This window comes from Monopterus albus, unplaced genomic scaffold, assembly GCF_001952655.1.
Source record: "Monopterus albus unplaced genomic scaffold, M_albus_1.0 scaffold2.1, whole genome shotgun sequence".
Taxonomy (NCBI): domain Eukaryota; kingdom Metazoa; phylum Chordata; class Actinopteri; order Synbranchiformes; family Synbranchidae; genus Monopterus; species Monopterus albus.
In genome coordinates, this window is record NW_018127882.1 from 4,521,694 (window position 1) to 4,548,626 (window position 26,933).

General features: G+C 38.6%; 5 protein-coding genes across 7 annotated transcripts in view; 2 read left to right on the forward strand and 3 right to left on the reverse strand.

The window, feature by feature from the left end:
• mcts1 (MCTS1 re-initiation and release factor) overlaps nucleotides 1-674 on the forward strand; it is a 2,945-nt gene extending 2,271 nt beyond the window's left edge. For both annotated transcript variants that reach the window (XM_020589163.1, XM_020589113.1), the window contains 3 exons: nucleotides 9-142; nucleotides 295-362; nucleotides 452-674. In XM_020589163.1, the coding sequence (XP_020444819.1) occupies nucleotides 9-142; nucleotides 295-362; nucleotides 452-533 (284 nt within the window). In that variant the 3' untranslated portion in view covers nucleotides 534-674. The remainder of the gene's footprint in view (nucleotides 1-8; nucleotides 143-294; nucleotides 363-451) is intronic.
• Nucleotides 675-778: 104 nt separating this feature from the next.
• Nucleotides 779-1,863, reverse strand: LOC109953511 (C1GALT1-specific chaperone 1-like). The gene has a single exon (XM_020589019.1). The coding sequence runs from the start codon at nucleotides 1,861-1,863 to the stop codon at nucleotides 1,087-1,089; it is 777 nt and encodes a 258-aa protein (XP_020444675.1). The 3' UTR covers nucleotides 779-1,086.
• A 654-nt stretch (nucleotides 1,864-2,517) lies between these two features.
• On the reverse strand, nucleotides 2,518-8,855 carry LOC109958122 (C1GALT1-specific chaperone 1-like). Of its 2 annotated transcripts, none has more exons than XM_020596511.1 (2): nucleotides 8,765-8,855; nucleotides 2,518-4,644 (listed from the first exon to the last, which is right to left on the reverse strand). In XM_020596511.1, coding segments are annotated over exons 1-2 (951 nt in total). In that variant the 5' UTR covers nucleotides 8,766-8,855; the 3' UTR covers nucleotides 2,518-3,694. The 2 variants fall into 2 exon arrangements, with proteins under 2 accessions (XP_020452167.1, XP_020452175.1); XM_020596519.1 differs by having other exon boundaries at nucleotides 8,761-8,855.
• Nucleotides 8,856-12,825: 3,970 nt separating this feature from the next.
• Nucleotides 12,826-19,107, reverse strand: clic2 (chloride intracellular channel 2). The gene is made up of 6 exons (XM_020586950.1): nucleotides 18,761-19,107; nucleotides 17,190-17,299; nucleotides 16,493-16,618; nucleotides 15,062-15,162; nucleotides 14,230-14,408; nucleotides 12,826-13,489 (listed from the first exon to the last, which is right to left on the reverse strand). Exons 1-6 carry the CDS (start codon nucleotides 18,812-18,814, stop codon nucleotides 13,328-13,330), a joined length of 732 nt encoding a protein of 243 aa, XP_020442606.1. The 5' UTR covers nucleotides 18,815-19,107; the 3' UTR covers nucleotides 12,826-13,327.
• A 2,956-nt stretch (nucleotides 19,108-22,063) lies between these two features.
• On the forward strand, nucleotides 22,064-25,025 carry LOC109955858 (protein eva-1 homolog C). Its single transcript, XM_020592420.1, has 4 exons — nucleotides 22,064-22,186; nucleotides 23,286-23,491; nucleotides 23,620-23,743; nucleotides 24,598-25,025. Exons 1-4 carry the CDS (start codon nucleotides 22,090-22,092, stop codon nucleotides 24,768-24,770), a joined length of 600 nt encoding a protein of 199 aa, XP_020448076.1. The 5' UTR covers nucleotides 22,064-22,089; the 3' UTR covers nucleotides 24,771-25,025.
• Nucleotides 25,026-26,933: the final 1,908 nt, after the last annotated feature.

Genomic DNA, 26,933 nt, shown 5'->3' on the forward strand with positions numbered 1-26,933 from the left:
TTTCACAGATCCCTTCATTCTGCCACACCAGCAAGTAGACAAAGGGGCAATTAAGTTTGTCTTAAGTGGAGCCAACATCATGTGTCCAGGGCTGACATCACCAGGCGCTAAACTGTACCCAGCTGACGCTGACACAGTAGTTGTATCCTTGTATATGCATGATGCTGCACATGGAAGCTATTTGATTTTTGCACTGAAATTATCCTGTGCTATAGATTTTGCAACTTCACAAAAAAAACGTCACCTTCCTTTCACTTTTTAAATTAACACGTTTGCTTTAACAAGTGGATGCAGGCCATAATGGCAGAGGGAAAACAACATGCACTTTGTGTTGGCGTTATGAAGATGTCTGCAGAAAGCATGTAAGATTGTGTACATTTCAGAGGAGCAAGAACTTTCTATTGCTGCTCGAATTATTTATAATCTTAACCTGTTTGTCCTTCATAAACAGAGAGAAAGTCAACAAGGGAATTGGAATTGAGAACGTTCACTATCTCAACGATGGACTGTGGCACATGAAGACATATAAATGATGACATCATCTGCAGTGCCACCTGAGTGTGGCGAAACATGAGCTGCCAGTCAAATGTTTACGCCTATGGACTTAATTGCGTAACCTGCTGGACGCTTTGAATCAGATGACATTCTGCACAAATAAAAGAATTATTGCTTAAGATCTGATTCTCAATTGGTGTTTTGCATGTGAACCTGTGGTTATGAAATTTAATTCCAGTGCCAGTCCAATCAGGTTTTCAAGTATTTATGAATTGGCGTAAGGATGTGTCCTGTCTACTGAAGCAGTTTAGAATGTGAACAAAGTTGCATGCTGACTGAAGGAGTGGCATTGTGATGTAGATTTCCCAGTTAGACCTGTTCTACTCCTCCAGTGAGTAAAATGTGACTGCTTACTGTAAGGAAATGGTTGGTGTCCAGGAATTTTCACTCAAACAGTTGGTTAAATTCTTTCAGTGTTAACAATGCATTGTATTATTAGACACTTTTTAATGTTGCTATACTCAACATATGAAAACCACCACCCCAAAGTTAAAAACATTAAAATGCCACATCCCACCATAAGGAATGAGTCTAGTCATTGTCTGAGCCCACAGGAGGGTCAAATATTAATAGGTCATGAAAATCATGTCCATAAGGACGGAGTCTGTAAACTCCAAACATCATAACCTGCATCTGATCTGGTGACATCCCGTTGAATGTGACTGCCATATCAGAGCAACAGCCCTCCACCACATTTGTGGGGTTGGCCTGCATGCTGTCCGATATCAGGCTTTCGACACTCTTACTGTTGAACAGGCCCTTTCCATGGATATCTTCTCCGTTCTCTGCAAACACACCTGTGTATTTTAGACACATAGCAAGCTGCTTTTCCTCACCCACATTCCACAGGCTGCCTCCTCTTTCTGGACATTTGTCTTCATCCTTGAACACGTTTACCAGCCTTTTCAGAGCTTCGTAGCTAAGGACAATGCCACTATCATACACCACATAATCAAGCTCCCCTGACTTTGCAGCATTCCCCAAGTAAAAGGGTTCATTGGGATCCTTTGTGAGCAGCAGGTATTTGAGGTTCTCAATAATGGCAAATGTAGTGGGTTGTGCCACAAAGAACCAGCGCAGGTCTCCGGCATTCTCATACGCATGTGTCAAAGCTTTACGTAACCTTGCCCAGTCATCTTTTTCATTCAGATCTACTGCCTCAAGTGCTTTTGAAGCCTCTGAGGTGTAAAACACAGCCTTATCACAGTGTTTGCTCCAGGTGTGTATAGCCGCAGCCCAGTAAACAAGGATCTTGGCCTGGACCATGATTATGCAATAGACCCGGACTTGATTGCTCAGCTCCTCCATCTATGTGAGAAGTGTTTCAGCTCATCTTTATAAGGCCTGGAGGTGATGGTGATCCTCTGCAGTGCCACCTGAGTGTGGCGAAGCATGAGCTTCCAGTGAAATGTTTTAGCCTAAGGACTTAATTGTGTAACCTGCTGGAGGCTTTGAATGAGCTGTCATTCTGCACAAATAAAAGATTTATTGCTTAAGATGTGATCCTCAGTTGGTATGAACCTAAAGATTCCCTGTGGTTGTGAAATTTAATTCCAGTGCCAGTCCAATGAGGTTTTCAAGTATTTATTAACTGGACTAAGAATGTGTCCTGTCTCCTCTGCAGACAAACACCCATGCTCACCTCTACCTATAGACTGAGATTTGCACTGAGCTGCACCTTATAATGTTACCACACTCACATGCTGCTGACCTTATTAGGTCCCATACATCCCTTTTTATATTGACTTATACAATTTTGTGTTATATAAACAATGTCTTTTAAGCCGAGAGGTGCCAGAAAACAATTTTGTTGTGCTATGCATAATGACCATAAAGACTCTTGACTTGACTTGAAAGTCAGGTTGCATGTTGACTGAAGGAGTGGCATTGTGATGTAGATTTCCCAGTTCTCCTCCAGTGAGTAAAATGTGACTGCTTACAGTAAGGAACTGGCTGAAGTGGTTGGTGTCCAGGGATTTACACTCAGAAACATTTTATTAACTTATTTCAGTGTTAACAATGCATTGTATTATTGGACACTTTAATGTTGCGATTTGTCAGACACCAGTAGTCAGCTGAATAGTCAAGCACTGAATTATATTTTATGAATGTAAAATATAATTCTGAAAAGTAACAACACCTGTCAGATACATCAGGCACTAAAAAGTCCAATATCACTCTTTAAAATGTATACATGTGTGAAATGGCATCAAATCAATGTAGATAATGAAAGTACCTCACAACTGTCACAAATTATCCTTATATAAAACAGTGGCCCCAGTGTGTCTGCAGTAGAATACATTCATTGTTATATAATGTAGAGAGCTTAATAAAGCAGTTCTTTATTTGTACAAATATTTCCCTTGACCAAAGTCATTTGCAGTATGCTTAAGATCAACAGCAGGAAAGATACCTGCTTTATTTTCACCTTCTAACAGTTAACAAACCTATTTTTATTATATCAAAGTCTCACTTTTTAAAACAAGCCCTCTCTAATGCTCACATATTTTTGAAATGTCAGCAGAAAAATTTACTTATACTGATTTTAAAAAATCTTTTGTATGTGTACCAGAAGAAATATAATTTACCCATAAGTCAGCATTGAGGTATTATTTTCCATTTAGCTCTAAGGTAAATTGTTCACATGTTAAGATAACCCAACAAATCATGGCAAGAATGAAACTTCATATGGAACTGGACAGTATCATGATACATCTTTGACTCAGTACTGATTATTGGTGCTTCAGTATAATCATTAAATAAACAGTGTAATTTATTCTCTGAGAACAAAGCCCCGTCATAATGAGGTTATGCAGACCACACACTTACAACAGTTAAATAATTTTAGAAACAAAAAGGCAAACATTTAAGATGCATAACAATATTACAATGACCAAAACATACATAATCTAATCTCGTACCATGTTCATTCAAAAGATGGCACATCCATCTACTGTTTATCTACACCACAAAGTAATGGGCTTCTGATTGTGCCGAGTGCAAAAAGTACAAATATACATTAGATTTTCACCCAGGATCAAGTTTTATTCTCAACATATGAAAACCTCCTCCCCAAAGTTAGGTCTGCCATCACAGAAGCAAAACATTAAAATCCCACATCCCACCATAAGGAATGAGTCTAGTCATTGTTTGAGCCCACAGGAGGGTCAAATAGTAATAGGTCATGAAAATCGTGTCCATAAGGACGGAGTCTGTAAACTCCAAACATCATAACCTGCATCTGATCTGGTGACATCCCGTTGAATGTGACTGCCATATCAGAGCAACAGCCCTCCACCACATTTGTGGGGTTGGCCTGCATGCTGTCCGATATCAGGCTTTCGACACTCTTACTGTTGAACAGGCCCTTTCCATGGATATCTTCTCCGTTCTCTGCAAACACACCTGTGTATTTTAGACACATAGCAAGCTGCTTTTCCTCACCCACATTCCACAGGCTGCCTCCTCTTTCTGGACATTTGTCTTCATCCTTGAACACGTTTACCAGCCTTTTCAGAGCTTCGTAGCTAAGGACAATGCCACTATCATACACCACATAATCAAGCTCCCCTGACTTTGCAGCATTCCCCAAGTAAAAGGGTTCATTGGGATCCTTTGTGAGCAGCAGGTATTTGAGGTTCTCAATAATGGCAAATGTAGTGGGTTGTGCCACAAAGAACCAGCGCAGGTCTCCGGCATTCTCATACGCATGTGTCAAAGCTTTACGTAACCTTGCCCAGTCATCTTTTTCATTCAGATCTACTGCCTCAAGTGCTTTTGAAGCCTCTGAGGTGTAAAACACAGCCTTATCACAGTGTTTGCTCCAGGTGTGTATAGCCGCAGCCCAGTAAACAAGGATCTTGGGCTGGACCATGATTATGCAATAGACCCGGACTTGATTGCTCAGATCCTCCATCTGACTATGTGAGAAGTGTTTCAGCTCATCTTTACTTGGGGCCTGGAGGTGATGGTGATGGTGATCCTCTGTCGTGTGCTCAGTGCTTGGGTTGAAACTAGCCAGGAGGGACAGCACCAGGCAGAAGATGCCTCCCATGATCATCCCCTTCATAAACATTTTGGCAGCAGGCACTGGAGAAGAGAGAAAAAAAAAAAAACACAGTTGTAGCTGTTAATAAATGCAGCTTTACCCTGTTTAGCGTTGCAATCATTGTTTGATTAATCTAATCCACCTATTTTATCCATAAATTATCTAAATACAATTTCGAGCAGAATTGAGAAGATAATAATAGAAAATGATTGGCAATTATCAATTTGAAGACAGTGACCAAACTGCCACTAATAATTGTTTTCTTGATTATTCCCTCCTTCGTCTATAAAATGCCCAAAATAGTTCAAAATGCTTGTTCAAATCAAATTTATTTATATAAACTCCAGTTGACCAAAGTACTTTACATGTCAGAATAAAATCACAATAAATAACTAAAATATAATAAATAAGATCAGTGCAAAAAATAAAACAGCACAATAACACAGACACAGATGACATACATTCAATAAATTTAAATTAAAAGGAACGCATCAGGCATTCCAGGCTTGTTAACTGAAGCCTTAATCATACTTGTAGAAGAATACTACATACTAGGCACAAACTGTAAGTGAAAAATAAATCACCTGGTAAATTCACCACACACAAATATGTAACAGTTATTCTTGAATTAGAGATGCCCAATTACTAACTAAACTGATCAATAGGGAGATTATTGGCATCTGTTCTGATAATAAAATCATGATTATGTGGTTTTCTTTGTCTCACATATACATACATACATATACAGTCTTATGCAAAAGTTTAGGCACCCCTTGATAAATAACAGATTTTGGTGATTTTTTATTTGAACAGATGTTAACACAGTTTCTCTTGGAAATGGAAAAAATGCACAATATTTTCTGCAAACAGTGATGCATAGTTACTTCTTATGCCATAAATTGAACAAAAATAAAAAATAAAAACATTATTATGGCATGGTGCAAAAGTTTGGGCACCCTAAGAGTTCCAGAGTCTCAAAGTCTCTCACAAGGTATCAGACCTTAATCAGCTCGTTAGATCTGATGCACAGCAACAGCTGTCATTGGTAAATGCCAATTTCAAAGCTGTACAAATACTTTGACTCTTCAAACCTTGTGCACACACTTGTGGACACCCAGCAACCATGGGTTCCTCTAAGCAGCTGTGTAAGACCCTGAAAATGAAAGTTATTGATGCCCACAATGCAGGAGAAGGCTACAAGAAGATAGCAAAGCGTTGTCAGCTTGCAGTTTCCACAGTAAGAAATGTAATTAAGAGATGGCAGATCAGGGGAACTGTGGAGGTCAAGATGAGATCTGGAAGACCAAGAAAACTCTCGGACAGAACTGCTCGTATGCTGGTCAGAAAGACAAATCAAAACCCCCATTTGACTGCAAAAAACCTGCAGGAAGATTTAGCAGACTCAGGAGTGGTGGTGCACCGTTCCACTGTGCAGCGATGCTTGCACAGACAAGGCCTTCATGGAAGAGTCAGCAGAAGAAAACCTTATCTGCGTCCCCATCATAAAATCCAACGTCTGAAGTATGCAACAGGACATCTACAGAAGCCCGATGCGTTTTGGAAACAAGTGCTGTGGACTGATGAAGTTAAAATAGAACTCTTTGGACACAATCAGCAAAGGCATGTTTGGAGAAAAAAAGGAGCAGCATTTCATGAAAAGAACACCTTGCCAACTATTAAGCATGGGGGTGGATCTATCATGCTCTGGGGTTGTGTTGCAGCCAGTGGCACAGGAAACATTGCACGGGTGGAGGGAAGAATGGATTCCACTAAATACCAGCAAATTCTGGAAGCAAACATCACACCATCTGTAAAAAAGCTGAAGCTGAAAAGAGGATGGCTTCTACAACAGGACAATGATCCTAAACATACCTCGAAATCCACTATGGAATACCTCAAGAGACGCAGGCTGAAGGTTTTGGAATGGCCATCACAGTCCCCTGATTTAAACATCATTGAAAATTTGTGGGTAGATCTTAAAAGAGCTGTGCATGCAAGACGACCAAAGAATATTACAGAACTAGAAGCCTTTTGCAAGGAAGAATGGGAGAAGATCCCAAGTACAAGAATTGAAAGACTTTTAGCTGGCTATGAAAAGCGTTTGCAAGCTGTGATATCTGCCAGAGGAGGTGTTACTAAGTACTGATTGTGTAGGGTGCCCAAACTTTTGCACCATGCCATAATAATGTTTTTATTTTTTATTTTTGTTCAATTTATGGCATAAGAAGTAACTATGCATCACTGTTTGCAGAAAATATTGTGCATTTTTTCCATTTCCAAGAGAAACTGTGTTAACATCTGTTCAAATAAAAAATCACCAAAATCTGTTATGTATCAAGGGGTGCCTAAACTTTTGCATAAGACTGTAAACACCAAACGGCAGACAGGCAGTGGACCTTATTCACTAACATGCGCATAGAAATGTTCTTACCTTGTGCACAAAATAAGTGCAGGAGACATTACCATCATATTCATGACACCAGCCAATTTTGTTCTTTCTATTGTGTGTATGTTAGTGTAAATCAGAATCATTCTAAAATGACAGGCGCATTCCAGTGGTTTTCAAGTAGCCTGCTGCCATGCCCCCATTTCTCTATATACTTATAAACTAGAACAGTTTTTTAAATTTAATTTATTTCAATTAAAACTGTGATTAATCAGAATGACAGGGCATTAATTTCATGTTTATTTAATATGCTACATTTGGTCAATGCATTAGTAAATTAACTTATTAATCAATGCCCTAATTGTCGCTTCTTAGGGGAGAACATCATGTCCGTAAGCAGTTTTGTTTAAATTCTGTATCTCCAACTGATATTTACTGTGCAGCGGCACTGGCTTATTAATGACTTGTGCTTTTACAGGAGAGGTGAAATACTTCAGAAGTAAAGTATTAAGACCCGTTCACTGAAAACCTGAAGATGGCACATGACAGATGCTTCCCATCCAATCAGATGGAGATTGAGAGAATCTGCTGGGAAGAATGGGGTCAACTACCCAATCCTGACATGCTGAGTACGACTATTTCTACAAAGTAATGAATTAAAGATACGTTTTTGTTTTGATTTTTTAACAAAATAAGGTGGGAACACAGTGAAAGGAATATGAAACTGCTGCATTTGTTAACTACATATTGAAAACAGAGCCAACTCAACCACTGAAACAAGTTGTACAGCAATGATTTCACATTCCTCAGCTGCATGTTTAATTACAATGGGTGTATAATAGAACATGCTGTACTTACTCATTATGTGTGTCCTTTACTGGATAATTAATGTTTTTATTTTAACGGAGACAAATCTGCATACCAAATAATTTCACAAATATTTATTTGAAATTTTAAAAAGTTAAAATTATTGAAAAATGCCCATCATAATTACACCGAGCCCAAGTTGATATATTCAGGTTGTTTGTTTGTTTGTCCAAAACCTAAAGATTCACAATTTAAAATCATAAAACACAGAGAAACTGCTAACTGTCACATTTAAGAAACAAGGAATGCACAGGTCAACGTGTGACCATGAGATAGGCATTTCCATTTGTTGCAGAAACTAATATGCAGCCATTTAGATTTATTTCTAAGCTAAATCTTCCCTTTTGTGTGTTAGTGTTGTGTATGTTTGTCATATAGACACATTGGTGTAACACCAATGTGTCTATATGACAAACACACACTACTTTCCCCTGGGAGTTTCGGATTATATGCCCATTTCCCATTAACATTACAGTATCATAACCCACATTTTACCCTAATCTAACCGCAACCAGCTTTCTCTGTTACACCTAAACATAACGTAATCCCAACCACTGAGGTGGGTACTACGGCAAAAACTATAGAAATAGGCGACAGACCTCGACATAAGACAGTCTCGGAGGAGGCTAAACTAAAACATTTTAGGCTGAGTTTTCGATGAAACGTTACAGACACCCGTCTGTTTGAACTTTATTTCCATAATTTTAACATCCACATTTAGATGAGCAATTCTGAACAGCTAGCAATAATACGACGGAACTTCTTAAATACCGGGGATTTTAGACGAAGACCCCGTAGCTGTGGCTAACTGTTAGCTTCCTATCTTCTTAACGTGATGCTATACCCCTAGCTGTGAGGTCCTGTTAGCAACATAACAAACAACAGAAAAGTGTAGTTACTGTACCTACTTAGGTTAACGCTGTCAACTGGTGTCAGTGCTGTTTTTTTTTTGTCTTTCAGCTCCTAGTCTTCCTGTTTGCTGGGGTTAGCAACGTCAGACAAAACACTATACCCCCTCCTCCAATTTCTCTTCCTGCTGCCACATGTAGTGTTGCACTACTGCCACCGTCTGGCACAAGATTTCCTACTCTTGAGAGGTAAATATTGGTCCAGGCCATTTATTTATCAAACTTACCAAAACTAACATAAATGCTCTGAGAAGGACTAGCCATTTGTGTATCAATCATACATCAACCAATTCATCTGGCATTTCATTAGGTACACCAGACTAAAACTAGTGCGGTCCAATACAACATTCATGTAACAGTTCCTCCAGATTTATTTAGAATGCAAATTATAATGTTTAGAGAGGTGTTGATTCTTCTGTGGTTTGTGCTACTATTGAGCTGCAATACAATATAGTGTGAGATCTTTTTTTTACTCAGGCTAGCATGTAGTGTTCACTAGTAATACCCACTGGTAATTAAGAGCAACCAAATTATAAATGTACAGTAACCTATACCTCTGCCATAGCACAAGTATTACATGGAATAATTAATATCAAATATATTCCGAGTAAATAAATAATAAAAAGGAAACAGTGTGACATGGAAACAAAATTTAGGTGGTAGTGAATCACAAGGAAACCAGTTAAAACACCTTAATCTGGATTCAGAAGTGAGGGGCCACAAATACCTACATTTGTATCTCCTATTATTGTCTCGTCGTTCCACAAATATTTACTTGTAACACTACTATCAAAATAGAGAAGTCATCTAAAACTCTGCTTTGTCATAAATGCAGCTGTTAGTTTATTTGTGTAGTCTCAGTGTTTTAAACTATTTTAATTTTGGGGTCAAAGATTAGGTTCAATAAAGGAAGTCGTAATGACTTCAGATTCATATTTTCCAAGACTATGATTTACACATGTACATAAATCCTGAACGAAATTTAAACAGCGATACTGAGTGACTGTTTGCAATAATGCCATTTTCCACATGTGTAATTTGTTTCTGTGGCTAATTTTTAAAGTTACCGTGTAACATTGAACTTAAACTGCTATGCTTTTGCTTCCTTTCATTGACTGCTCAGCAGTCAGATGGATCAAATGTTGCTGCTTTCAACACCAATTTCAGAGACATGGAAACAACCATCTAAATCACCCCAAACCACATACACTCATCTGAAGAGCGTTAGTGGCCTTTCAGTTTGATAAAAAGCCCCATGGCCCAAAGCTTCCTCCAGATGAATCTTCCTCACAGTGTGACTTATTTGCCCCATTTGTCGTTCATAATTAAGTGCCTCAGAAATGTGAGTCATTCAACACAAAATGACGTAGAAACCTGCAGTGACTTCCAGCAGCTCTGTGTAGCTGTGATCTCAGACATGAGTGACGATACGTTTGAACAGAGCATCAGAAGTGGTGTCAGACATAAACCATCAGAACTCTGATGGACAGCCGCAGTGTAAACATTTGTTAGGCCTCTCTGTACAAGCACAGATAGGCTCCGGCTGAATTGACAGGTTCCCCTAAATTGTGTCTCAGATTTGTGCTCCATCACGTCAAGACCATTACGCAGGTGACTGGATGTGATGATAATGTATTGATCAGACTGTAATGGATGGCCACTGAGGGATATATAAGTGAAGTTCTCAGTCAGGCTTAGGTAGAGTCCAGATCTGGCCATCTAAAGACAGAGCCACTATGATTTCTATAGCTGTGTTTTATCTTGTGGCTGTGATTTGTTCTGCAAGATCGACAGATGCTCTACCTTTGTATCCTGATGCCAATCTGGAGCCACAGTCAGGTAAGACTGAAAAGTTTTCTTCTTTTTTTGTTGATATTTTTTCTAATTTAACTGAATGTGTTGGATAGCTTTAATAAGCATGTTACCTTCTAGAACTGACCTCCTGCCATGAGCAACACTGGGACTTCTGTTTTACGGCATACGAGTTATTCTGCTTAACTCAATATAGGGGTATTAATATCATAATCACAGGATGATGAGGCAATGGTTTGTCTCACCAGATCTAATTCAAAAATTTGTGTCAGAAGTGGAGGGTGGACTAAACATTGCAGAGGGCCAGCAGCGAGAGGCGAATAATCTGTATCCTCTACTGATGCAGCACAATGGAGGCAGGGACTCCTGGAATAAAGGTAAAAACAAAACAAACCAACATGCAGACATTTGCAGTACATAGAGAAATATAATGGTAAATATAATGATCCTTCAACTTTTATTACAATTTTTCTTTAGGGGCTAATAAAGATTCAGCAGAAGAAGATAAGTTTTCAAATATGGTAAGGCTGATAATATATGTCTGTACTCTATCTCTAATGATAGTATAACACTATATATTTTAGTATAACACCTGTTTTGATCAATTTGATAGTGCTTTATAAAAAAAACTTATTATATTATTATGATAATGCATCTCCATTGGTTTTAAGTCAGTTGAGGAGGTCGGTAGTAGAGTTTTGTTGCAGGAATTGAGACTGAGTGCAGGAACATATGACCACCAAAGATCAAATATATGCTGGGATCAGAACCAACACTTTCCACGTCGTATTCTTGTTTTTAGGTCGAGGACCTCAAAGAAGTTGTTTTCAAGCTGGCAGCAGCCAACAAGCTTCGCTCTCAGGGTTTTCTCAGATCAGACCAGAACTTACCAAAAACAAACAAAAGAGGTGACTGACTCATTATTAAAACACAAATGCCACACACACATCTTTATCTTTATAAGGTGTCACTGACAAGGGCTTGGGATTTAGTGCTAAGTGTAACTGAGGCTGGTGTTATGTAATGTAGGACATATGATATACTGGCAGAAGTACATTTAAACTGATATTTTATTTGTGGTAAGTACAAATCCTCAACTCCACTGAAGTAAAAGTGATCAGTAAAGGCTGCATTTACTTTTCTTAAAAGACAAGTAGTTTAACATGTTAAAGCTATAGTCCTATTATAGTCTTATCAACATCTTTAACTCCTGTGAAGACATATTTTACATTATTACAGCTGTGTTTTACTGTGCTGCCATCATTATCTGTCAGCCTCCACTTGTGACTGTCCCCCGGAGGAATTATAATCACTGGCAAATTCATTAATAAACACCTAACTGCAGTATAGTGTGTTATAAACCATTTATTAAATGTTTGTATGCTGCTTTTGAATGCTAAATATTATAAATAGTACAGCAAAATACAAACATAGACAAAACTGCATAAAGTCAGGTGAAGTCGGTTTTATTATATATCTCAAATTTCCGTTAAAAGCTGTACAATCTGTACAAAATGTAAAACCACTGATCCTTAGACTTAGGTCTGCATATTTACAAAATGAACTCTGTAACAGGAAGATAGGGTGTAACCTCATGAAGAGCAATGGAGAAGTGATCCCTCATGCAAGACAGTCAGCCACACAGATGTCATATTAGAGAGCTGAAAAAAAATAAAATAGTACAATCATGATGTGAAGAAGCAGGTGACTGCAGTAAGAAAATATTAAAATTAGTATTAGGTGTAATACTTAAAATAATTTACATCAGAGTGTAGAAAATGTGTGAAAAGAAATGTGGATAACTAATTAATCTGACTTCACTTGTCCTTTGCTTTTTCTCTCTGATGTCCAACAGCATGTTTCTGGAAATACTGTGTGACCAACTAGAGCACAGCTGCTGGACGTTTAGTGTGTTTTCAGTGCGGCCTGGTTGGAAACATCTTCACTCTCCATCGTCGTTTTTGTTTCCAAACAGCATATTCATCGTCTCTACTGGATCATCAGAAAATATATTTTTGAATCTGTAAAATTGTTTTTTTGGTGGCTGAAAATAAACTTGAATATCAGAAATTCAACTTATATGACCTGCTTTTGATTGTAATATTTCCAGGTAAAAATGTTTATAATATTTACTGTATGAGACATAAAGAAGAACAATGAAATTCAGGATTATTTCTTCATTGTTTCCAGCAAGCGAGCATTATAGTAGTACCAGTCAGCATACATAAACACACAAAATCAAGCTCATGACAAGTGAATCAGGTGTTTTTTATTAGTGTGAAACAATATAACCACATCATACTGTACAAGATACAAAAAGTGTATTTCATGTTTTGTATAAAAATGAACTGTTTGTGAAGATGCTGCTCACACTAACACTATAATATATTTTTAATGGGGGTATTTGGTCATAAAAGAATGAAAAAATGTGTATTTACACTATAAACAACAACAACAAATCTGCTAAATTACATTTTCAGTCAATTGCACGTTTGGCCTTTTCAATGTGGCATACAAACATAATTTTGCTTAGTGACAATGAAGGAATAGCCAGTAGATACAACCAATAAAACACTTTGTTTTAGCGTGCCCACAAGTTGTACTGCAACAGCAATTCAAGGTGCTTCAGTTGGACCAGTGTGTGACTCACTGTCACAGATACTTCTTGTAGGTTGTAACGCTCTCTACAGATCTTTATACGCATGGTTACATGTGGTAAAAACAGAACATGGATTACAGAGAATGAAAAGTTTATTTCCTCTGGTTGGCCACGTTAAAGTAAGCCTTCTCGATTTCAATGTCAGCTGGACATGTCTGTTTGAACTCTTCTCTCTCGTAGGCATTTTGAAGGTATCGCCACACGCCTGTGAACTCGGCGGGAATGTCAAACTCGCAGTACTTCTTGGAAGCAACCTAAAATAAACACAAAGGAAGAGCAAAATTGTGAGGTGCATGAAGATAAGTGGTGGAAATAGTAAGCACTTAGACCATTTACATTAATAAAAGCACCAATACAACAATGTAAAAATTCTCCTACCTGTTATATGGAAACGCATCAGATTTTATGCTCATTATGTTTCTAAAATCCTAATGTGTGAAGTAGCTTAACTTGTTCTATAAATGTATTGGATTAAAAAATATATATTTCTCCTTGACATATAATAAAGTATGCTACTGAAAACTGTAGTAGGGAAAAAGGTGATACACAAATTTGTATTCATTTGTTGCACTTTTTTCTTTGTATTTTTAGTGAAATATTGGAGAATTTAACCTTTTTGGGTTTCGAACAGATAGTTACATGAACCAAACTGAGATGTTTAGAGAGGAAATGTCTCCTATTAACTATTAACAACTTGGAGCCTAAAAAAGACACAAATGTTTATTAAGGGAACACCAAGCCCACAAAGTTGGGAACTACTGTTATAATTACAATATAATATAATATAAACCAGGCACTGTATCTTGTTTGCATTTGTATTTATTATATATCCTATTTGATTAAATGATCCTTAAAGAGCCACGCTTGACTGTCCAGAGAGGTGACATTTTGCACAGAAAGACCAGCCATATTATGATTCACTCTAGTACAACAAAACCTACACTATACCATTGATTACACCCAAAATGATAACACAGCTGAACCACTGTCTCACCCTGATAACATGCAGTTTGGGTAGCAGGTTGCAGTCAGCTAAGGTGAGTAGGTCACCATCCAGGAACTTCCTCTTGGAGATGATGGTTTCGCTCGAGTTGTGGTCAATCTCCTCAGGGAGTGGGGAGTTCAGATAGTCATCTAGGCGTTTGAACTCCCGCAGCAGGTTTTTCTCATGGACTGAAAATGCAGAAACACAGAGACTTGTGTTGTTCTGTCGAACTTTGCCAGTGGTGAGAAACTACATTTTTATTTAAGTACTGTATTTAAGCAACATTTTGAAATACTTGTACTTTATGTGAGTGATTCCATTTTCTGCTGCTTTATACTTATACTCTACTACATTTAAAAGTGAAGCATTGTGCTTTTCACTCCACTACAGTAACAGCTGTAGTTACTTGTTACATTGTAGATTAACTTGTTACTGTATATACTAAACCCAATAAGCTTGTAAAATACAATGGATTGCAATAGGTTTATCTAACCAAATTCACCTAAAGCATAAAATGCTGCATGCCTGTCAATATATTGCTAATAAAAACCCAATAATATAATATGTAGATAGTCTATTATTGTATTAGGGACCATAAAGACTACTTTTAATTTTGAATAGTGGTGGAATAAGTACGCAAATTCTTTACTTAAGTAAAAGTATCAATAACACTCTGTACTCTGTTACATGTAAAACTCCTGCATTCAGATGTTTGAAAGTAGTATCTAGCTATCTATTTATCTATAAGGCTTTATATTTACTGTATATCCATATAGGTAAACATAAGTGAAAATATTATGAGCTATTACATGATTAATAAATTACAAGAACTCTAGCTTACAGGCATTATTTGGGTTGTTCTTGATGAAAGCAGAAAACTTTGCAAAAATGTCAGCACCCACATCGAAGGACTCTTTGTTTAGTGGGCTGAGATGAGGATACCTGCAGGGGAGAGAGGAAAGCCTGGAAATAAACTTGTGCAATGAAAATAACCCATCACTAATTCACTTAGCAATCAATAATACACAATCAAATGTGCCAAGGAATGTGAGAGCATTCATATGTAATCTCAGTATATAGGTTAAATGATGTTTACCCATTAATTGACCCCAAAGAGGGGGGGTGTCAGGCCATGTAGTCATATACTGTATCTTCAGAGTCCCACATTAAACAACATCATTTTCCAGACCTAACCTACACTTAACACAAAGCATCCCTTAACCCTTGAGAAGGCTCAGCAGTGTGTTCCAACATCCCAGAACAGACCTTTCATCTACTCAGGCTAATTCAAGCTAACTGTTTCCAACTAATTCAGGCTGTCTTAGTCTCTGCCCTTTTATATGCTAACTCACCTAGCAGAGAGACAGTTGACTTGGCAACAAATCCCCTACAACAAATATCCACGGGGCGGACTTTAACTTTTCAGCCACGCTCCTCTGCCTCCATGGCTAATTCTGTGTATTTCAGTTTCTTCCTCTGATAAGCTGTATCTACAGCATCTTCCCAGAGAACTGTAAGCTTGACAAAATACACAGTTCACTGTGCTTCTGATCCAATTTACCCCCTGAGAGGATTGCTGAAGTAATTCTACACCTGAAGAAGGGATATGTCAGGTCCTCACTCATCCATCTATTCAGATTTTTGAGATGGAAGCAACTAGTGAAGGTTATAAGAAGCACTTTTTGAAATGTGAACAGCAATTTAAAACATCCAGCCATGGAGGAGCTCTTGGCAGATAAAAGTCAAAACAGTGGCTGCCAGACAGAGGAGGTTGGTTCTTTTGCGCAGAAACAATGGGACAAACAGAGAGCAAAAACTAGGGTTAACATCGGTTTGGCTTTTTGAGATGGAGAGTGTTAAAAGCAGCTGTAAACGACTCAAGTTTGAAGCTCATGTGTTTGTTTTGATAACATTAGCAACCCTAGCATGGTCACAATTTTACCTTTGTATTGAATTGGGAGCAATTTGAACTTTGTGTAATGTTAGTGCTTTATATTACGTTAGCACTAACCAGAGAGTTCTAGTGGACTGACAAATTTGCTCATTAGTCAGCTAACGCTAGCTTTGGACTGGAGGCTGCATTTGTACAGTATGTTGCAAACAGGCACTCATAGTTTAGGTCACTGCAAGGAAACAGGATGTGATGGGCGGGACAAAGAGTGGTTAGGTGCAGCTTAGCTCTGTTTGTTTTCAATCTCACTAGACTCGCTAGTGTCTGAAAAGAAATTAGGTAGAGTAGCTTTAATATTTACATTATGGAGTGCAACAGTACCTGGGAGGGGCCAGTGTTTGTTCCAGAAACTCCTCAATTTTGATGAAATCTGTTTTGAGGGTGCCATTGTAGAGGAGAAAAGGAGGGTTTGTCCCTGGGGCCAGGTCCTTGAGCTCAGCTGGTTTCCTGGGGATCACAGGAAAAGGTGATAAGGAAGGAGAGAATAGGACTTGCTTATACATGTATTATATCAGTGGTAGAATTAGATTGTTATCAAGCATTTCAGAACCAAGAGTGTACTGGTTATTGAAGCTATCAAAATCAAATGTGGCACTCTGGATTAGTGATTTCAACACTGGCTGTTGGTTTAGTTAAAAAAAACACAGTGCTGGGAGTGGTCGCCTGTTTCAGAGGCCTGTTGTATGTGTGTTGTGAATCACTCAATTATCAGCAAGTATCACGTTTCCTGATCTTATTTTCTCAACAGTAATGACTGAGAAATTCACACAATAAAAGTTCAATTAAAGAAGGTTTTTGTTTGAAAGTGACACAGATCTCGTTGTACTCCTTGAGATTAGGGGCTCCTCCCTCTAACCTCAGTTAAACAGACTGAGCTAAACACTTAATGACAATGAGAAATGGTTTGGATTACTGAAAATAACTTCTCATTTTCTCTCTGTTTTTTTCTTAAGTTCTCTGTGAAAGTCCCCAAGACCAGATGCTCAGGAAGTGTTTTCGTCAGAGGAGGGGTGCTTACTTCCTCATGTCAACAGTGGTCACTGTAAACTTCACTCCTTTCAGCCACAGGACCATGAAGAGCCTCTGGCAGAACGGGCAGTTCCCTACATTCTCACCATCATGTCCAGCCTGAAAAACACAAACAGTAATGTTAAAGTTTTAACCAGCCACAAATGCCCTGCAATCACAACGCCTCTCCTCTCCTGCCGTTAGAAGTGCAATGCATGTCCAGGATATTTAAAGGTTGCTTCCTTCATGGAAAATCAGGTGATGCGTCACAACAGCAACAGATGCTAACATTTGTTTTCCTCCTTCAGTCAGCTCAGACATGACACATTCTGGTTATAGCCTTACATGTGTCTTTCTGAGCTCCACCTTTGAGCCATAATGCTGCCAATATGTGAATATTAAAGGAATAGTTTGACATTTTGGCATATTATTTACTTTTTTGTTGAGAGTTAGACAAGATGAACAATATTACTATCATGTTTGTACAGTGAATATGAAGCCAGCATCTGGTTATGTTAGCATAAAGACTCACCAAATAAGAGATTATATCTTGTTGGTTTAATCTGGATAAAAACTGAAAGCATACTGAGCACATGACTCCATGTAAAGCCAGAACTGACTCGTTCACAGTTTGGTTTTGTAAGCACATTTAACATGTGCGGTTTAGAGGGTTTGGTAGGTGGGTTTTGTCACCATTAAACAGAGTCAGCTGTTTCATTGTGTTTCTTGTTTCTTGTTTTTATGATAAGTTTAGCCAACAGGCAGCCAACTGTGGCTTCATGTGTACTGGAGCAGTATCAGCCTTGCCATCTTGTCTCAGCAAGAAAGCGAACTAGTTACCACAAATTGTCAGATTCTTCCTTTAAGCGACTGAATGTAGAATGTTTCATTTACTATGACAATGTAATGTCTAGTTTGTGTTGTACTGGTTTTGAGCTTTACGCGACCTTGTTCACATAAAACACTGCATCTCTGCACTGAAACATGAAATTAAAACACATCTGTGTTCAAAGCTAGAAAAATAAAAGGAGCCCACTGTAATTTAGTAGTTAAATATTTGGAAATAATGTAAGAGGACAAATAAGTAGAGTGACTAACTATTTGACTTCTTGATATAGATGACTCTATGTGAGTGTGTGTGTGTAAATAAAGTGGGTGTGGCTGGTTCAGGCTGGGACAGTCACCCTGCAGGCTCCTTGCTCCTTCTGGGTCTGCGATGATAAGGTGGACTCTCTTTCTGTGGCCAGAGCTTACTGATAAAACATGCTGTAACCCCCAACAGGGATACAAACACTTCATCATCTGTAGCACATCTGGAGACGGCACCCATCAAAATGAGAGTTGTCCTCTGATTGATGCTACTGTTCAACATCTCTGTCATTTTCAATACTGATAAGTGAGCAGGACATCCATGTGTGTCTCTGAGTGCCCACATATTTACCTTAGATAATGGTATATAATACAGGGACAATTTAATTCTGAATCTAATAATAAACAGCCCTTTCTTTAGCCACTGAATTCACACATTAAAGTAAACATTCTCTTGCAGGTAACTAGTGAAATTACAAAGAAATGACTGACCTTGATGAACAACTCGATGCTTGGCTCCTTTTCAGAAATCTGCAGAAGTGCCATGTTGTCCCCCAAAAAAGTTTTATATACTTTTTAAAATTCTAAGTACTTGTTCCAATGAAAACTTCTCCTCAGGTCAATTGGTCTTTTTTGGGGGGGTGGGAGTCACCGCAAAATATTCGCAAAACTAGAGAGGAAACTGATAACAGTGCCCTTGAACATGTGCTGCTCTGGTTTCAAATGTCTTTGTGGCTGTGGGTGTCAGAAGAAGGAGTTGCACCTCACAGCTGCTGGTGTTTTGTCTGAGTGCTCCTTGGAGGCTTTCACTCTGAGCACAGTGTACTAGCCAGGGGGAGAAGGAGGTTCCAGCAAAATGGGCGGGGTACACTTTCTTATATACACGAAGCAAAAGCCTATGAGGGGAGAGCTTAAAATAGTAGGTCCTTCTACATAATGCAATACACAGGACCTGATAACTTCATGTAACTCACCACACATACAATTTCAGATAGTTGGGTCACTGACATCCCAACAATATGTTAAATATAGAAGGAATAATAAAGGAACATGGTTCACAGGAAGGCTTAAGGTAATACAAAGCACCCGCTGTGCTTTGAATAGCACTGGGAAACAGTGGAGACTGAATCAGTGGCACAGTTGTAGCCTTTAGTTTCACATTCATGTGATTTAATAAAATATAATATGTTTACTTTGGCTACAGGAACATAAGAAACACCTGAACATACAACACTGAAAGTCATACTGAACTGAACTGTATACAGTATAATAGTATACATTTTAAAGGATACATATATTTTTGTTTAATATTTTTTAATGATTCAGTCAGTTTTACTATGCAGCCTACAGTGTATGAAGAAATCTTTATATGTGAAACTGGACTTTATTATTTATATGTTATTTATTATGCAAAATAAGGATCTTACAATCAGTTGACTATGTTTAATACTACTATGTTTTTGGTCATTTACATGTTTTTGTACCTGTTTCCCGCTCTACTGTACCTGCAGAATTCAGAAACAAAGATGGGGCATTTTGAGAAATGCACAATGTCATGGTGGAGGAGATTCCTCAGTGTTTTGGGCATAAATAGGGTAGGAGGTGTTTTGACTGTTGAGTGGAGAGAGTATTATATATATGTATATTAGAAGTGTTAAGTACTAATGATCAGTAAAGTTGTTTAGGAAAATGTATGTGTGAATATGAGCTTACTTTTGGTACCGAGGACTCTGTTCAGTATTGGTGTTTCTTGAAAAATGTATCATTTACAATAAATAGGGGAAGGGAAATTTTATGTCAAAATCCCCACACTGTGGTAGAGACTTCCCTAAAAAATATGACAAAAAAAAACAGGCAGGATTACACAACACATTACAAGGAATTTAGAAGGAAAATGCCAGAGAAGTTACAAGGCTCTGTGTCTCATGTATCTGCCTAAGAGGGCATGAGGAATTCAAATCACTGAGAGGGAGGATGAAAAACAAACCCATTACAAACAACAGAGGAAGAGAAGGTTGTAGAAAAGGTATTCCTCTTTTCTTTTAAATGTCTAAAAGGTCAGGGAGCTTTTGGCCTGAGATTTTCTATCTGAAGCCAAATCTCTCTTTCCACATGGTGGTACCACCCGTCCTTCAAGACAGTTTTAATAAATAATTGACTACTTTACTGATACTTCCTTTGGGAGGTGAATGGAATTTTACTGGAGTATAATGTGGGAGTGCCGTGCTTCCTCAAGCATGATTCAAATATGGGCTTTGGCTTTTGAACTACCAACCTCCATTATCATGTCCACTCCTCTGTGAATGAGGGAGTGTTTCAGCTTGTGTGATAAATGACTGCACTGCTATTTAGAAATTCATTTTCATGATGTCCTGACTTTGCACATACTAGGCTATGTGTCAGTGTTTGGTTGGTATGACAACAGCAGTCACACAGGGTTACGAAAGAGAGGACGTGTAATTCGGAAACTAAAGTTAAAAACATAATAAACTGAAACCAAATGATTCAGGCTATGCAGAGAGGACATTCAACAAGAGAGATTTCCTGAGTATTCCTGGAAAAAAGGGTCAGCTTTGGAAAAGCATAGCTCAACAATGAGCTTACACTTACTTCCGCTTCTATGGGCAAAAAGATAGGAAAGTCCTATCTCATCAAGAGATATACACATATGTCCACTGGCCACACAGAACAACTGGAAGTGACCTCCTGGGAAAAAAAAGTGCCTTATCTCCACAAACAGGACCCTCACTGTTGACAACCCAGTTCAACGGCATGAGTCTTGATTTTGGCACTGGACACACACACATTGTATTTCTGTTATTTCCAGGGACATTAAATTGACTTATATTCATTTTCTGGAGATGTACCCTAACCTTAACCTTAAACCAAGTCATCACCCTAAAATGTAATAATTAGCATTTGGGGACTTGATTTTTATTTTCACTATAAGGATGTCGAGTCACCACAAAAGCAGCACTGCAGTCGGTGACTATTTTTCTGACATTAAAGACATAAATCATTACAAGTTTGGTTGGGAAGAGATGTGAAGACTGATACCACTCTCACGTCTGTATGTGTTAAGTATGAGGATGAAGTTGCTAGGTGATTAGCCTAGCTTAGCATAAAGATTGGAAGGGGTTCAAAAGAACTAACCTGACTAACCTTAAGAATATGGAGGGGTTACATGTTCTAACTAATTCTTAGCCAGTGACTTCCTGGAGCCACAGTGAAGCTACCAAGTATGCTACCTTAGTGCTTGTACAGAGATCTACACTAAAACCTGTGTGTGCTGACTATATTATCTGGGAACCAGCACTATAGCTGGAGATGCTGCGCAGTGCTGGATGGAGGGTTAAACTGTTGTTAATCAATCCCTATGCTAGTTGTCATTTTTGCATTTCTGTTTGTATGCAGATTTAAAAAAAAATCATGATATAATGTGTGAATTTGTGAACTTTATACTTAAGTTGTTGGTGGCATGTTTTTGAACTTTGGAGACAGGCAATCACTGCTCCCAGCCAACAAATAGTCCCAGACATAAACCCCCCTAAAACAGCAGATTGCTGTTTTGGTGTCAGAGTCACTTTGTTTTTTGTAAGAATTAAACAAACAAGATCTAACGTTCTGGAGCCAAAGCGGCACTGGAACCTCTGTTGACTGTTCTGACCGAAGTGGTCAACTGTGATTTTTTTTTTCTTTCATTACTAAATGGGGGTGGCCGTTTCATATACAAACAATGGCACCATTGACTAATTGACCATGCTCTTCCAGGCAGTCAATAGCACAACAACTCATTACAACAAAACCCCAGGATACGCACAATGACAGCGCCGTGGAGCTTCTGCTGGTCTTTCTGTATTCTGCTGCTCCTTTTGGCTCTGAAGACACACACCACACTTTCAGCTCCTGATTTCTCTCGTGAGTGCTTTGTTTTTGACATCAGTAACTGCTTATGTTAATGAAAGAAACTGACTGGTTACTTTTCAGCAGGGAAGGTTTTGTACAGGCAGATATTCAGCATTCACTAATATATCTCCACATCCTGCTTTGCAAACAGCTGTTGCAGCTCATGCTGACAGGCCAGAATCAGGGTGAAGAGGCTGTTGAACAGGTCCTGATCTTCACAGACTAGGACTAGATACCCCCAGTGCAATAAATAAACTACCCTTGATCTGTATTTATAAGTTGAGCTGTTTTGGTGTTTGAGCTGTATGACTGATGATGCTATGGTAACAGTAATATATTCAGATGAAGCCAAAGGTGTCTTTTCTCTCAGACACCTCAGTGCTGGAGTGCATCTCTTTATCTGACCCTGGCACAAATCTACATTTTCTGTGTGGCTGCAGGCTCTAAGGGGCCTAATAATAGTTCATTGTGAATGAGTGCCTGGTACTGCCTCTCATTTGTCCCTTGAAGCTTCTAACATCCTCTTTGGTTCACGTGCATGCCCACACACACACATGCAGAGCAACAACAGGAAGAACATATGGGAGGGGAGACTTCACTGTCTACGTTTCATTGTCGTGTATATTCGTGTGTGTAGTCTTAGTCCAAGTATTGTCTTGGAGAGCCACACTCTGTGACTGAGGCACCTCCCAGGCAACAACCAGGACTATAATTCAAGGAGTAAAAAGCATACACTAAGACACACTATTGACTTGCCAGTTATCGACAATGAACAGCTTCTAAATGATGTGTTATTAATAATAACTGAGTCAACCTTGTCAACAAGGGAAAATATTTGTCTTAGATCAAATCTGAAGCTCTTGCTGTACTACTGACACAAGTCAAACATACTTATTTATATTTTTAAATTAGGTAAAAGTGATACATCAAACCACTGTGTTTGAGGCTAAATAAATGATTTAGTTTTAATTAGCTTCATACCATTCACTTTTTAATGTGTGCTGAGTTGCTTTACTGATTTTTTTCCCACATGTATATGCTAGTTCAAAAGGATCTCCCACAGTCAGCAGATACATAAAGTGACTTTAGCATCATATTTGGTGTCTTTTAGTGTATCTTTACTCCATTCTGAAGAACCACACGGCTCATGCTTGTGAAGGAGACACGCTCACCATTGAGTGTCCCTCCAGGACGTCTGTGGCCGTCCTATCAGCTTTCTATGGACGACGTGTTCCTAATCAGCATCTATGTCCCTCTGCAAACACAAACACGACTGTGGAGGAAGATACAGAATGTACTTCTCCAGTTGTTATTGAGGTATTTAAAGCCACCATGAGATGAATGTGAACTCGGTCTGTTTTAGTAAAGCACTCTCACTGTCCTTGGCCTTTTCACTGAGTGACTCACGATGACAGTTGTCAACCCATGTTTTGCTGCCCTTGCAGAAAGTGGTGTCAGAGTGTCAGGACCGATGTTCCTGTCACATTCCTGTTTTCAGTCCAGTGTTTGGACAGGACCCCTGTCCGCTCACCAGCAAGTACCTCCTAGTCTCCTACAAGTGCCGACCTGGTAAGCTATTGAGCTCCAGTATAATATTACCAATAAAGCAGATTCTGATTCTAAATGATTTCACTGAAATAATTCTAATTATCCAAACTTTCATTACAAAACCAAATCCAAAACCTTTAAACAAATTTATCTCTCAGAACTTGTTTTTTTTTTTCGTCTTTCCTCTCCCACTTATCATCTCATGATTCCTCAGATTTAACTTGTGACCCTTTAGAGGGGCCCTCTCCTAGGCCGGGAAACACAAGACTTAACTACCAAATTCTATATCATTCACAATCATCTCATGATTCCTCAGATTTAACTTGTGACCCTTTAGAGGGGCCCTCTCCTAGGCCGGGAAACACAAGACTTAACTACCAAATTCTATATAAAGTAGCTCCAACAGTAAAATGCTGTGTACAGATTAATTAATATCAATTAACAATTAAAAAATGCCCAGTATAATCAGATATCAGTCACAGAAGACTTTTTGAGAACTTATACATAAACTAATTAAATACATTTTGCTCATAATACTTCTATACTTTTGCTTGTACTTGCAATTGAATATTGTGAAACTGTGGTAATTAAGGAAATGAGCTGAGTACTTCTTCCATTACTTTTCAACACTAATACAAGCCGACATGATGTCTGCTGTGCTGGATTACCTACAGTGTCTCAGCCAGCTGATATACAGAAACAGATGGAAACCATGCTGCCTGGGAGGAAACAGCAATAACATAAAATATGTACAGTAATGAGCAGTAATGAACTAAAATTAAGTAAAAACAAATAAGTTAAAATGTTTCAGAAAGTTACTTTGCTACTGTAGGTGTCATGTCCTTATGTATATCCACATGTCATCTGCTTTTCAGAGCACCACCGCACAAGGCTGGTGTGTGAAAATGAGCGTCTGAGGCTGATGTGTAAAAATGAGACTGTCCTCGTCATCTACTCGGCCACATTTGGACACCTGCTGCATGGCAGTCCTTACTGTCCTCAGCAACCAGCATCACAGACTGACATGGGTGTGAAACTAAGTGTTTAAGTGTCATCTAGTGGCACAGTAGTGGAACAAATATTGATTATGTAGACATGGTGGAGAATCATTTTTGTGCCCTATTCACCTATTAGTATACATTAATAAAACAATTCCTTTGTGACTATTTTAGTAAAACTCTGTTCAGTCTCAGTTATTATGTTGCTAATCAGAGTCTAGATGTGAAATCCGGTCACAAAATTACAATATTATACTGATTTGTTGTAATGAACTTATTACAGTTATTAATTTTACTTCTCAAATTTTTTTCAGAGTGTTTGTCACCCTTAGCTCTGAGGAAAGTGTCACGCAGGTGTCACGGCAGAGCGAACTGTTCATTACTGGCCGACACTCAAACTTTTGGGGACCCCTGCTTCCCTGGAACCAGGAAACACCTGCGAGTGTCCTTCACTTGTGGTAAATGGAGGTTGTCACTGCTTATGAGTGGGGTGATATGGGTTGCTGCATTATGTAAAAATCTCTCATTTTCTCTTTAGTGCCCCGGTATCTTCTGGAAGATGTGGGTCGAGGCTCAACAGATCCTTTCATGATCTCAGACTACACACATGGTGAGAGTCAAGACTGAATATCCACAGATTTTACAGCATGCAGCAAACTTCGACTGGTGTCTGAGCCCGGACCCCTCTCACCTGCAGGTGGATGGTACACTGGCCCCACCTACAGGGCGCAAAACATGCTTTTAACCAACTCACTGGAGATCATTGAAAAAATATTGGGTATGTGCACTGATGCCCATAAACTTCAGGCTAGGGTTGCATGTAGAGTTCTTATTGTTGTAGATCACGTCTTAAAGGCAAATATGGTTGTTTGGCACATAAATACTTCACATTACTGCTGACTATTTTCCTTAGCTTGCCATAGCTTTTTACATTGATGAGTGATGAATTTTTCTTTCTATTGGTTCTCTTTTTGTTTATCAGAGCATTAAAATCAAATTGCACACACTGAAAGCTGAGTAAGACATGTAAACCTTCATAGTGAGCATTTATTCCTTTAATTTGATCAAATTTACACTATCATATTATGCAACTGAATGTCTGTTGTTATGAAAAATGGATTACAAATAGTCAGCAAACTCAAACAGAAGTATGGATGCCTCTAATATTGAGTAACTATGCCAACAGCAAATCTAATCCTATATTTACTGTACTTGTATTATATTTTATTTTCCATTACATTAAGCACTGTCTTAGAATGTGTGAGCCTGCATTAAAATTAGTCAAGCAACTTAAATATCTTTGACACCTAATTCAAGAAAACAAAACCTGCATAATCCTATGTAATATTTGTGGGAAAGGAGACCCTCCTAGTGCAGCTAGCTGTTTTCAGAAAGCTTTGAAAGATAGTTACACCGCCTATTTTTATCTGGAGGGTGAACAAAATATTAAAGTTCAAATTTAGTTTTCTTTCAAACATAACTTTAGAGTTCACTCTACCCTGTGGGGGTGGAGATAGTGGATGGATGGATGGACATTTATAGACAGAATGAATGTGCACCTCTGTATCTTTTGCATTAATAGGACAGCCAACAGTCACTGTGGATCTCAGAAGCTTCCTACCAGTTCAGGACATGAACACACAAACCACTAAGACTTGTGTTTTCAAGTGCATTACTGGGCTATACAGAGACAACTAAATGTTATGCTACCTGGAATAATTTGGAAAAAGGTCAGTGGTCTTCTCTTGTCTCTCTTCCAGGCCTGCCGGAGAAAGTGGCTCTGTACTTTGTCTCTGGCATCTGTGCAGGTCTGGTTTTCCTGCTCTGCCTGTTTGGTCTACGCTCCACACTTATAAGAGATGTTAAGGATCTGGTTTCTGACCTGAAAGCATCTCGCAGACAGCACAAGGAGTTCATGGAAGACCTCTTTGACAATGACATCTCAGACACTTCATCCTTCTGTCGCCTGACACAATCCTATCGTACGATAGACGTCTTTGGTCCTTCCAGTCTGTCAATAGAGATGGTTGATCGTCAGGTGGAACAAAGGAGGGAGCTTCCCAATGGAGATATTTGGCCTCAAGACTTCAGCCCTTATGCCATTCATAAAATTAAAACCTGCAACAACTGAAAGAAGTCACATGTATTAGTGAAACTACTTCTAAAGCACCTTTTGTTATATAACTATTATTAAAGACGGCAGATACACAAAG